This window comes from Lagenorhynchus albirostris, chromosome 17, assembly GCF_949774975.1.
Source record: "Lagenorhynchus albirostris chromosome 17, mLagAlb1.1, whole genome shotgun sequence".
Taxonomy (NCBI): domain Eukaryota; kingdom Metazoa; phylum Chordata; class Mammalia; order Artiodactyla; family Delphinidae; genus Lagenorhynchus; species Lagenorhynchus albirostris.
Genome location: NC_083111.1, coordinates 81496406 through 81509991, shown reverse-complemented (window position 1 = coordinate 81509991; position 13586 = coordinate 81496406). Strand labels below are relative to the sequence as shown.

Here is a 13586-nt window from a genome sequence, read left to right as displayed (position 1 = left end):
AGAGCCACAGGCTCCTCATCTGTGAAGCCTCCCGAATGTTCATTTGTCCATTCGGCACCCGAGGACTCGGGCACGTCTGTCTGTGTGCAGATGCATGCCAAGCTCTGGGCACACGGTGTGGACGAGACCGCTGCTCCAGCAGAGACGCATCGAACGAGGGCCACAAAGGCATCAGAGCAGGTGGTGGGATGGGGGATGGCGGGCAGGGTGGACTACAGGGCCTCTGAGATGACATCGTGTCTGAGAGCTGGGATGAGGGGCAGAGCAAAGGTCCTGAGGCAGGAACCGGCAGGCCACGTAGAAGCAGAGCCAGAAGGCTGTAGGGCAGGACAGCGTGAACCAGGGGAGGCGCCGGTGGCATGCCTGGGGCCTGTCCACAGGATGTAGGCAGAGCAGGTTGGGGCAGGACAGCGTGAACCAGGGGAGGGGCTGGTGGCACGCGTGGGGCCTGTACATGGGATGTAGGCAGAGCAGGTGGTTGGGGAGCCATGTGACAGGGGGTGTGTAAGCTCATACCCAGTGCTCTCTAGGCGTCAGCCGCCGTTTGACCCTGTGCTGAGAGCAGGGTGAGGCGGAGAGCCAGGACTGGGGAGAGTGGAGCAGGGTGCTGAGTGTGCAGGCTGGTAGCAGGGCTGCTTGGTCATGCCGAGGTCCATGAAATGTCCCTGGGAGGACACCAGGCCACCTTGCCCTGTGAGTGCCCTCCCAGCCTCGGACTGCCTCAGGATGGGCTGGGAAAGGCCCGTCAGAGGGGGCTGAGCCAGGGCGCGAAGTGGTGGGACAAGGGGCATGGAGCAGGCCCTGTGCACCTGGGGGAGGGAGGGCAGATGGGCGCGGGAGGGAAACAGGGTGGGCTGGGAGGGGAGAAGGCTTGAGGGCTTGCCGGTTTGCACCTGGCCGGACACGAGGAGCAGGGTGAGAGGTGTGTGGCCGGGATGCAGTGGTGGGATGGGCAGTGCCCCAAACGGTGAGGTCCCTAAGTGGGAGGCTGGTCTGGTCCATTCCCAGAGCACCTGGGCTGCGGGGAGCCTCAGTGGGCCTTGGTTTGGGAGCCTGCAGGTCAGGAGGTGAGCTCGCTGTGGGGGAAGGAGGGTGAAATCCTGCGGGGAAGTGAGCATGCAGAGCCGGAGCCGGAGCCGGAGCCTGCGGCACTCAGCGGCTGAGAATTAGGGGAGGGCTGGGGAGGGCTGGGTGACTGCTGAGGGCAGCACGGAAGTGGGGAGAATGAAGGAAAAGAAGGCCAGCAGAGACTCGGTGAGTGGGACCTTCCAAGAAGCACGTGGAAGGGCCTGCGCCGGCAGAAGTGGCAACGGATGACGGACAGACACTTGGAGACGATGTTAGAAATGGCAAATTCAGAGGGAAGTGAGAGCAGGGCACAGTCAGCGGGGAAGTGTCTCGCCCACCGACACAGTGCGGGGGATGGAGTGCACTTCTGGGTGGCCTGGACGCTCCCTGAGGCCCCTTGAGGGAATCACCCACGGGAGGCTAATCCTTTTTCTTCGTGTGTCACCTGTGCCTTGAGGAAGCCGTCCCATTCCCACACTCCCTCCACTCTGGACTCGGGCAGTGCTGTGTGCTCTTTGACACACAAGGCAATTCAACAGGGACTAGATTTACTGAGCAGCAGTTGTGTGCCATACACCGTGCTGGGTATCCAGGTGGCCATGGTGGCATCACAAGCATTACAGAGAATTACAGTAAGTGGAGCACACAGATCGACAAACAGACAGCGACCACACAGTGGGCGAGGGCTTTGCTGGGGAAGCCGAGGCAAAGGGCATCTAGCCCTGGCTGGGGGTCAGGGGTGCGCCGCAGGGGAATGACTTCTGAAGATCTAAACCCTGGAAGGAGCCAGCCAGGTTAGAGGAATATCGGGTGGGGAAAGGGAGGGGAAGGTACAAAGACCCAGAGTCAAGGGAGTTTGGGGCAGCTGAAGTGTACGGGGCAGCTGAAGTGTACAGATCAGGGACAAGAGAGGGGGAGGCCGGGCAATCGTCAAGGCCCTGAGGCCCCGTCAGACAGCCTGGACTTTATCCTGGGTGCTGGGTGCAGGGTGGAGGGGCGGGCAGTGCTTGTCACCAAGGGGGCTGTCCATTTGCAAGTGCGTGTGGGCTTTCTCGTGTCACACGGACGGTGGGGTGTCAGTACCAAAAATGCTAAGCCCTCTCGCGCTGTGCTGCGCGGTCCAGCACCACATTTTTTCTGCCCAAACACAGGAGTGTCTCTGTTAGAAACACTGCGCCTCCAATGGGCAGCCAACAAAGAGTATTTTAGTTTCCAAACGTTCGTTTTTAATCTTGTTGTTAATTTAAAATTTTGTTACCTGTGGTCAGAGAGCAAAATTGTTACAATATTGTTCCATGTAGCTGCCATTTCTTTCATTTCGACTGTTGGACACTCTGCCCTTCTGTGCATGTACCACAGTTTATACATCCATAATCTTGTCTGTGGACGTCTGAGTTGCTTACAGGTTTTCGCTAATACGAACAAAGACACTGTGAACATTCTTATACGTGTCCCCAGGCATACAAGTGCAAAAATTTATGTTGGGCATACCTAGGAGTAGAATTCTGGGTTGTAGAAATGTAAGTTTCCAACTTCACAAGATAATGTCAAATTGATTTGCTAATTGGCTTGCTCACCAGCAAAGCTCAAGTGATCCTGTTGCTATGTATCTTCTCCAACGCTTGGTATTGTCAGAATTCTTGATTTTTTTTTCCCATTGGATGGATGGTACTGGTATCTCATTGTAGTCTTGGTTTCATTCAGCCAGTGCCAGCCACTGCTTTAGGACTAGACTTGCATCCTCTTGATAATTTATAAATTTATTTATTTTATTTTTGGCTGCGTTGGGTCTTCGTCGCTGTGCGTGGGCTTTCTCTAGTTGCAGCGAGCGGGGGCTACTCTTCGTTGCGGTGCGCCGGCTTCTCATCATGGTGGCTTCTCTTGTTGCGGAGCACGGCTTCTAGGCGCGCGGGCTTCAGTAGTTGTGGCTCGCGGGTTCTAGAGCGCAGGTTCAGTAGTTGTGGCGCACAGGCCCAGTTGTTCCGCGGCATGTGGGATCTTCCCGGACCAGGGCTCGAATCCGTGTCCCCTGCATTGGCAGGCGGACTCCCAACCACTGCACCACTGGGGAATCCCCCCTTGATAATTTCTGAGGTTAACAGGTCATCCGTCATATGTTTCATGGCCATTTCTCTTACTCTTCTGTGAGATACACACTGCAGTGTCCATCGGGGGATCTTCTTAGTCCACTAAATCCCCAGCCCCATCTGTAAGATGACCAAGGGCCACCCTTGGCAACCATCTGCTCAGATGTGCAGGAAATACAGTTGGCCAGCAGGGGAGCTACATCTTCTTTTTCTGAAGGAATCATGGAGCGATTTATACAGCCATCAAGGACCCACAGGTGACAGCTCACACGCAAGGGGATGAGATTCATGCTGGGCAGGGCTTCCAAACCTTACGCCTCACAGGAGCCATATGTCTTGCGACAGTTGCATAGGTGTAGCTTCCAGCGTCTCCACAAGAGACGTGCTCTGCTTCAAGAATCACTGTCCTCCAGGAAGCCAGAGTTATGGCTTCTCTCAGGCGTTCATAGTTCATTTCTAGTTCCTGCCTGTCCACATCGTGCATCTTCTAATAGGGGCGATTGTTACCGTAAGCAGTGTTGCCTAGTTAAATTGTTGACATTCTACCTTTATCTGGTTACCAGGGGAACATAGCTAGACAATTAACCAAAGGGCAAATTCTCAAGCAGAAGAGGAAGCGGTTTTGTTATACTTTTGCCTACATTTATTTAAAAAAATCAACTCTATCAAGGTGTAATTCTCATGCAATAAAATGTACCCATTTTAAGCATACAATCTGATGAGTTTTGACAAACCTGTATACCATGTGAGCACCACTGCAACAGGGTATAGAATTTTTCTATTACCCCAAAGTTTCCCCGTGCCTTTTCCTAGCAATTCTCACCTCCCATCCCTGGTCCTAATAGATTAGTCTTCTCTGGAGTAGTAATCATACAGTATATGTTCTTTTGTGTTTGCATGGTGTTTTTGAGATCCACCCTTGTGGTTGTGTGTGTTACTAGTTTGTTCCTTTTTTATGGCTAAGTAGTATTCTGTTACGTGACTATCACGATTCGTTTATTCCTTCACCCGTCGATGGGCATTTCAGTCATTCCTATTTTTGGTAATTATGAATAAAGCTGCTATGAACACGTGTATAAATCTTTGGTTAAAAATCTAGGAGTAGAACTGCTAGATCATATGGTAAATATGTATTATAAACTACCAAATTGTTTTCCAAAGTGGTTATACCGTTTTACTTTTCCACCAGCAGTAAATGAGAGTTCCAGTTGCTCTACATCCTTGCCAGTATGTTAATGTAAATCTTTAAATTTCAGCTATTCTAGTGAATGTAGAGTGGCATCTCATTGTGGTTTTAATTTGCATGTCCTTGATGGCTAATGATTTTGAAAATAATTCATGTGCTTACTGGCCATTTCTATATCTTCTTTTATGAGGTTCCTGAAATCTTTTGCCCATTTAAAAAAATTAGGTTGCGTGTCTTCTAATTATGAAGTTGTAAAAGCACTTGTATGTCTGGATACAAATTCTTTGCCAAATATATGTATTGAAAATATTTTCTCCAAGTTGTGCCTTGTCTTTTCATTTCCTTTTTATTTATTTATTTACTTATTTATTTGGTTGCATTGGGTCTTAGTTGCAGCAAGCAGGCTCCTTATTTGGGGTTCGAGGGCTCCTTAGTTGTGGCAGACGGACTCCTTAGTTGCAGCATGCATGTGGGATCTAGTTCCCGGACCAGCGATCGAACCTGGGCCCCCTGCATTGGGAGTGTGGGGTCTTAACCACTGCGCCACCAGGGCATTTCCTTTTGAAGAGCAAAAGGTTTTAAGTTTATCCAAAAAAATGTGTTAAATGGTCTGTGCTTTTTGTGTCCTATCTAAGAAATCTGCCTACTCTAGGGCCATGAAGATATTCACCTACATTTTCATGTCGAAGTTTTTGTAATTTTAGTTTTTACATTTAGGTCTATGATCCATTTTAAGTTAATTTTTGTGTATGACGTGAGGTAAGGGTTGAGGTTGTTCTTCTTTAATATTGATATCTAATTTTTCCATTATCATTTTTAAAAGAAATATGTGTAGGTCTATTTCTCTATTCTCTAGGTCTGTAGGTCTCTAGGTCTGTAGGTCTCTATTCTCTATTCTGTTCCACTGATCTATATGTCCCTCCTTAGGACAGTATCACACTGTCTTGATTATTATAGCCTTAGAGTGAATTTTGAAATCAGGTCTTCCAACTTTTTTCTTCTTTTTCAAAATTCTTTTGGCTTTTCTAATTCTTTTGCATTTCCATATAAATTTTTTAAAGTATTTTTCATTTACCTTTGCATTAGCACTTAAAATACACACTTCTATTTCAAAATGCCATTTAAAAATTATTCTAATATAACAGCAGCAAACTATAATTCTGCAATTACAAAAGAGCTAAACGGGGATCTATAGTTAAGTTATTCTCATGTTTACAACTATGATTCTGAAACAGATACTACTTCAAAGCAGCTGTTACCAGCTCTTTAGGTTTGGTTTATAAACACACACATAGTTGCTGGGAGGTTTATAATGTTGTATTCCGTGCACTGTTCTGAAAGGGTTCTTCAAGAGCCAGCCAGACCTTAAAAACAGTACTCAGTCCACAAGGCAGTCAGAAAGAGTTAAATTAAATGGGGTAAATAGGACTCCTCCATTACATCAAAAGCATAGGACATTCTGCAGCAACTGGGAGCATGCTGTCCTCTTCACAACTAATTTTATTAGAAGAGTTTAAGAAGGTGGACATTGTACCACTATCAAGTGCATTTAAAAGTGACATGTTTTTGTGCTAATCTGACTCCCCTGAATGACCTATAGCTAGTGAACTAGTCACTAGGCAAATCAAGCCTGCAAGAAAGGAAGCCAGTATTCAAATTACCATGTTATTGTCTGACCCGCAGAATTTATTTTCAACATAAACATATAACCTCAATATGAGATGTCTAACTAAAGCAAGCGCCACCGAGACCAAGACAGCATCTCCTCTTCCAAGGTTTAGGTTTTGCCCAGAATTCTCAATACATGGAATAGCCCATACCAAGAGCCACTGCTCCCACAACAAAGCCTTGGGCTGCCACACACATGTGGATCAGGTGAACAGACATTTTAGTATTGCCCCTGCTCTTCAATTTATATAATCCATATGCAGCGATTGCTGCAAAACCTGCCATTGCAATGGGGACAAATGGTGCCTCTCTAGCTTTTCGGATAAGTTTAAATCCCTGATCTTCATCATATGAAGAAAGAGAAACATCTGTGTCACTTGACATAGTGATTGAAGAATAGACACCTGCACGACACCGCAGGCATCCATGGCTCACGGGCCCAGCCGCTCCGCGGCATGTGGGATCTTCCCAGACCTTGGCACGAAGCCGTGTCCTCTGCATCGGCAGGCGGACTCTCTGCCACTGAGCCACCAGGGAAGCCCACCTGCTAGGATTTTGACTGGGATTGTGTTGAACTTCTAGATCAATTTGTGAAGACTTGCCATCAGTAGAGTCTGAGGCGCGAATTTGGTACATTCCTCTATTTATTTAGGTCTTCTAAAATTTCTCTCAGAAGTGTTTTGTAGTTTTCAGTAGACAGGCATTGCACACATTTGTTTAGTTTGTCACTGTGAAGAAAAGAGTTAACGCAGCAGGCCTGAGACTGCTGTCCTTAGAAAGGTCTGCTTGGAACACAGGCAGGAGTGGCAGCTGCCCCCTCTCCCCGGGGTATGTAACCCTTAGAGATTGCCTCAGAGCCCCCTCCCAGCCAGCGGGGAGATGGACCCCTCCCTTGCTCAGTGCCTCCTGGGCGGGGCCCCTCACCCCAGGGGGTCTATATATACATTTTGTAAGCCCACCCCTCCCGTGCTGCATGCATGCTATACTCTAGAGCCAAAGTATAGCCTTCCCCCTGTAGCCTCTGCCCTGCCTCCTCCTGCTGGGGTTGGGGCGGGGGGTGACTGAAGTGTCATCCTAGGTGGATTTTGTGGAGGTGGGAAGCGGGGCATTGAGACTCTAAAGCAGTAGTCAATTCTCAGATACCATCAGTAGATTTGGAACTGCATTTATGTTTTATTTTATATGCATATATTTTAGGGCTGTAGATTTACTTTCCTAATTTGTTTTCCATCGCTTATTCCTGAGCACACAATGATAATAATCAATTTATACATCACCTTTTTGACTTTTCAAAGCCCTTTTACAACTATCGGCATTTTCCTCACCCCGGCCTTTGCCAGTAGCGTTATCTTTTCTGAGAGACCAGAGGTTGAGAGAGTTCGAGTGTGAGCTAGGACTAGAGAAACTTGGACCTCCCACGCAAGGCTGGGAGGCAGAAGTTTGGCTGAATGAGTGTTAGTTCCACACGGGGCGGGTGGGTGGGCGGGACACTTAAAACCTGCAGTTACTGAATCCCTTCCCCAGGCGGGTCCAGCCGCAGCTACAGGGGTGCAAGCCCTGCTCTGTCCTTAGGCCTTATGGATAAGGGAGCGTGGACTATCGAAATCCTCACCTCCCTTTTTTTCTTTTCTTTTTGTTTGGATGTTTTCACAGGTCTCACTTATACCAAAGGGAAAGAATCTTCATTAAAGTCCATATTTCTTCAAAAAAAAAAAAAAGAAAAAAGAAAAGTCTGCTTGGCCTTGGTTGTCATCTGGAAATTTGATTTCGGGAGAGTTCCGATAATCCTCAGAACTGATAAACTGCTAAGAATGGCTCACTGTGCCTAAGCTGTTGGTTCAAACAACATGGCTCATGCTCAGCTTCTGAGTTCCTTCTGGGAGTCTGGAATTTTGGTACCTGCTAGGCAGAGGGTGCCTGTATGATCAGCCCCCTATGAGAACCTTGGGTGCTGAGTCTCTAATAATCTTCCTTGACAGACAGCATTGCACGTGTGTGGTCCCAACTCATTGCTCAAGGAATTAAGTTCGTCCTGTGTGACTCCACAGGGAGAAGACTGTTGAAAGCTTGTGCCGGGTTTCCTTCACATTTGGCCCCCTGAGTCTATTTTCTGTGCTGATTTTGCTTTATATCCTTTCTCTGTAATAAATCGTAGCTGTAAGCAGGAGTATATGCTGAATCCCCTGAGTTGTCAAACCTGGGAGTGGTCTTAGGGAGCCTCTGCCATAATCCCTAAGCATTTTTAAAAAATAATTGATTAATTAATTTTAATTTGGGGCTGTGTTGGGTCTTCATTGCTGCACACGGGCTTTCTCTAGTTGCGGCGAGCGGGGGCTACTCTTCATTGCAGTGCGCAGGCTTCTCATTGTGATGGCTTCTCTTGTTTTGGCTTCTAGGCGCGCAGACTTCAGTAGTTGTGGCACATGAGCTGAGTAGTAGTTGTGACTTGCGGCCTTTAGAGCACAGGCTCAGTAGTTGTGGCGCACGGGCTTAGCTGCTCCGTAGCATGTGGGATCTTCCTGGGCCAGGGCTCGAACCCGTGTGCCCTGCATTGGCGGGCGGATTCTTAACCACTGCGCCACCAGGGAAGACCTATTTATCCATTATAAATGTAATAGTTTGCATCTACCAACCCCAAACTCCCAGTCTCTCCCTCTCCCCCACCCCCACTTGGCAACCACAAGTCTATTCTCTATGTCTGTGAGTCTGTTTCTGTTTTGTAGATAAGTTCATTTGTGTCATATTTTAGATTCCTCATATAAGTGATATCATATGGTATTTGTCGTTCTCTGTCTGACTTCACTTAGAATTATAATCTCTAGGTCCACCGATGTTGCTACAAATGACATTATTGCATTCTTTTTTATGGCTGAGTGATATTCCACTGTATAAGTGTATCACATCTTCTTTATCCATTCATCTGTCAGTGGACACAGGTTGCTTCCATGTCTTGGCTATTGTGAATAGTGCTGCTATGAATGTTGGGGTGCATGTATCTTTTCTTTTCTTTTTTTTTTTTTGCAGTATGCGGGTCTCTCACTGTTGTGGCCTCTCCCCTTGCGGAGCACAGGCTCCGGACGCACAGGCTCAGCGGCCATGGCTCATGGGCCTAGCTGCTCTGCGGCATGTGGGATCTTCCCGGACCGGGGCACGAACCTGCGTCCCCTGCATCAGCAGGCGGACTCTCAACCACTGTGCCACCAGGGAAGCCCCTATTTTTTCGAATTAGAGTTTTCTCTGGATATATGCCCAAGAGTGGGATTGCAGGATCGTATGATAACTCTGTTTTTAGTTTTTTAAGGAACTTCTGTACTGTTTTCTATAATCACTGCACCAATTTACAGTCCCATCAACAGTGTAGGAAGGTTCCCTATTCTCCACACCATTTCCAGCATTTATTATTTGTAGACTTTTTAATGATGCCCATTCTGACTGGTGTGAGATGATACCTCACTGTAGTTTTGATTTGCATTTCTCTAATAATTAGCAATGTTGAACATCTTTTCCTGTGCCTGCTGGCCATCTATATGTCTTCTTCTTTTTTTTTTTTGCGGTACGCAGGCCTCTCACTGTTGTGGCCTCTCCCTTTGCGTAGCACAGGCTCTGGACGCGCAGGCTCAGCAGCCATGGCTCACGGGCCCAGCCACTCCGCGGCATGTGGGATCATCCCGGACCGGGGCACGAACCCGTGTCCCCTGCATCGGCAGGCGGACCCTCAACCACTGCGCCACCAGGGAAGCCCTTCTCTCTTTTTTTTTTTTAGAAATTTATTATTTATTTATTTATTTATTTTTGGCTGCGTTGGGTCTTCGTTGCTGTGCGTAGGCTGTCTCTAGTTGCGGCCAGCAGGAGCTACTCTTCTCTGGGGTGTGCGGGCTTCTCACTGTGGTGGCTTCTCTTGTTGCGGAGCATGGGCTTTAGGCGCATGGGCTTCAGTAGTTGTGGCACGCCAGCTCAGTAGTTGTGGCTCAAGGGCTCTAGAGCACAGGCTTAGTAGTTGCGGTGCACAGGCTTAGCTGCTCCTCGGCATGTGGGATCTTCCCGGACCAGGTCTCAAACCCGTGTCCCCTGCACTGGCAGGTGGATTCTTAATCACTGCATCACCAGGGAAGTCCCCTATATGTTCTCTTTGGATAAATGTCTATTTATATCTTCTGCCCATTTTTTGACTGGATTGTTTGAGTTGTATGAGTTGTTTCTATATTTTGGAAGTAAAGCCCTTGTCGGTCGCATCATTTGCAAATGTTTTCTCCCATGCCGTAGGTTGTCTTTTTGTTTTGTTTATGGTTTCCTATGCTGTGCAGAAGCTTATAAGTTTGACTAGGTCCCATTTGTTTATTTTTGCTTTTATTTATTTGGCCTTGGGAGACCTAAGAAAACATTACTATGAGTTATGTCAGAGAACGTTTTGCCTATGTTCTCTTCTAGGAGTTTTATGGCGTCATGTCTTATATTTAAGTCTTTAAGCCATTTTGAGTTTATTTTTGTGTATGGTGTGAGGGACTGTTCTAACTTCATTGATTTATATACAGCTGTCCAGCATTCCAAGCACCACTTGCTGAAGAGACTGTCTTTTTCCCATTGTATATTCTTGCCTCCTTTCTCTAAGATTAATTGACTGTAGGTGTGTGTGTTTCTTTCTGGGCTATCTATTCTGTTCCATTGATCCATACATCTGTTTTTGTCCCAGTACCACTCTGTTTTGATCACTGTTGCTTTGTAGTATGGTCTGAAGTCTGGGAGGCTTATGCCTCCTGCTTTGTTCTTTTTCTTCAGGATTGCTTTGGCAATTCTGGGTCTTTTATGATTCCATATAAATTTTAGGATTGTTTTTTCTAGTTCTGTGAAAAACGTCATGGGTAATTTGATAGGGATCACATTAAATCTGTAGATTGCTTTGAGTAGTATGGCCATTTTAACAATATTAATTCTTCCAGTCCAAGAACATGGGATATCTTCCCATTTCTTTGAATCATCTTCAGTTTCCTTTATCAGCGATTTATAGTTCTCAGCATATAAGTCTGTCACCTCCTTGGTCAGGTTTATTCCTAAGTTTTTTTTTTAATGGGGTTTTTAAAGGGATTGCTTTTTTACTTTCTCTTTCTGATATTTCATTGTTAGTATAAGGAATACAATAGATTTCTGTATGTTAATCTTGTATCCTGCTACCTTGCTGAATTTGTTTATCAGTTCTAGTAGTTTTCGCGTGGAGTCTTTAGGGTTTTCTATATATAGTGTCATGTCATCTGCATATAATGACAATTTTTCCTCTTCCCTTCCAGTTTGGATATGTTTTATTTCTTTTTCTTGTCTGATTGCTGTTGCTGGGACTTCTAATACTATGTTGAATAGAAGTGGTGAGAGTGGGCATCCTTGTCTTGTTCCAGATTTTTGCAGGGAGGCTTTCAGCTTTTCACCATTGAGTATTATGTTGGCTATGGGTTTGTCATAAATAGCTTTTATTATGTTGAGATATGTTCCCTGTACAGTAAGTCCCCTACATACAAACCTTCAAGTTGTGAACTTTCAAAGATGCAAACGTGCATTCACATGTCCAATCACGTAAGTTAGTTCACACGTTTGGCATATTTTGTCACGCGTATGCATCCTCTACAAGTGGTTGTGCTTTTGTGCACTTTATTGTACAGGACTGTATAGAGTATAGTAGTACAGTAGCTTTATTTCAAGCCCAGGCTGTCTGGAAGCAACCGTAAAAACGGCGGTGTGTAGCTGGTACTGCTAAGAAGCGCCAAGCGATAACGATGGAAACAAAAGTGAAAATAATTGAGAGGGTGGAGTGACAAGAGGAAGAAGAAGTAACTGAAGAACCGAAGAGATTCACAATGCAGGAAATGGCAAGGGCATTTTCTTTATTTGAGGAGACACTGTTAGTTTTTGAGGCACAGGACCCGAATATAGAATGGTACACGAAGGTTGTAGCAGCCGTTCAGAATGCAATCCAGTGCTACCGTGTCATCTACGATGAGAAAAAAAGAGCTACTACCCAGAAATCACTGGATCGTTTTTTCAAGAGGGTAGATAGAATTGAATCCAGCAAGGAACCAGAGCCTGTGCCATCAACGTCAGGTGTGAGTGAGATTGCAGCTTGCCTTCCATTTCCTGTTGCTGACGATCCTTCGGCTCTACCATCTCCCACCTCCTCTCCCTCCTCCAGTCAGTAACTCTTCTTGCCTGTTCACTTGATGCCAGCCCCTGTATGCCAGCTGTTGTACTGTACTACTGTACTTTTCAAGGTACTGTACTGTAAGATTTAAAATGTTTTCTTTCTTTCTCCTTTCTTTATTATTATTATTATTTTGCGGTACATGGGCCTCTCACTGTTGTGGCCTCTCCCGTTGCGGAGCACAGGCTCCAGACGCGCAGGCTCAGCGGCCATGGCTCATGGACCCAGCCACTCTGCGGCATGTGGGATCTTCCTGGAACAGGGCACGAACCCATATCCCCTGCTTCGGCAGGCGGACTCTCAACCACTGTGCCACCAGGGAAGCCCATTTTTGTTTGTTTTTTTATGTATTATTTGTGTGAAAAGTATTATAAACCTATTACAGTACAGTACTATATAGCTGATTGTGTTAGTTGGGTACCTAGGCTAACTTTGTTGGACTTACAAACAAATTGGATTTAAGAAGGCGCTCTTGGAATGGAACTCGTTCGTATGTAGGGGACTTACTGTATACCCACTTTGGTAAGAGTTTCTATCATTAATCGATGTTGAATTTTATCAGAAGCTTTTTCTGCATCTATTGAGATGATCATGTGGTTTTTGTCTTTTCTTTTGTTGATGTGGTGTATCACATTGACTGATTGGCGTATGTTGAACCGTCCTTGTGACCCTGGGATGAATCTATCTTGATCGTGGTGTATGATCCTCTTTATGTGTTGTTGGATTCGGTTTGCTAATATTTTGTTGAGAATTTTTGCATCTATATTCATCAAAGATATTGGCCTATAATTTTCTCCTTTGGTAATGTCTTTGGTTTTAGTATCAGAGTGACGGTGGCTTCATAGAATGACTTTGGGAATGTTCCTTCCTCTTCAATCTTAGGGAGATTTTTTGTTTTTTGTTTTTTTTTAATTACAGATTCTATTTCACTTCTAGTGATTGGTCTGTTCAAATGATCTATTTCTTCTCGATTCAGTTTTCATGGGATGTATCCTTCTAGAAACTTGTTCATTTCTTCTAGTTTGTCCAATTTGTTGGCAAATAATTGTTCATAGTATTCTCTTATGGTTTTTTGTATTTCTGCAGTATTGCTTGTTATTTCTCCTCCTTCATTTCTTATTGTGTTTGTTTGGGTCCTCTCTCTTTTCTTCTTGGTGAGCCTGGCCAGAGGTTTGTAAATTTTGTTTACCCTTTCAAAGAACCAGTTCTTGATTTTATTGATTTGTTTCTATTGTTTCTCAAATCTCTATTTTATTTGTTTCCTCTCTGATCGTTATTATTTCCTTCCTTCTGCTGACTTTAGGTTTTATTTGTTTTTGTTTTTCTAATTCTTTAAGGTGGTAGGTTAGGTTGTTTATTTGAGATTTTTCCTGTGTTTTGAGGAAGGCCTATA

At 45.6% G+C, this 13586-nt stretch overlaps 1 protein-coding gene across 1 annotated transcript; it reads right to left on the bottom strand.

The window, feature by feature from the left end:
- Nucleotides 1–5992: 5992 nt before the first annotated feature.
- Nucleotides 5993–6424, bottom strand: LOC132508182 (HIG1 domain family member 1A, mitochondrial-like). Its single transcript, XM_060128122.1, has one exon. The coding sequence runs from the start codon at nt 6391–6393 to the stop codon at nt 6139–6141; it is 255 nt and encodes an 84-aa protein (XP_059984105.1). The 5' UTR covers nt 6394–6424; the 3' UTR covers nt 5993–6138.
- Between the last annotated feature and the right edge of the window lie 7162 nt (nt 6425–13586).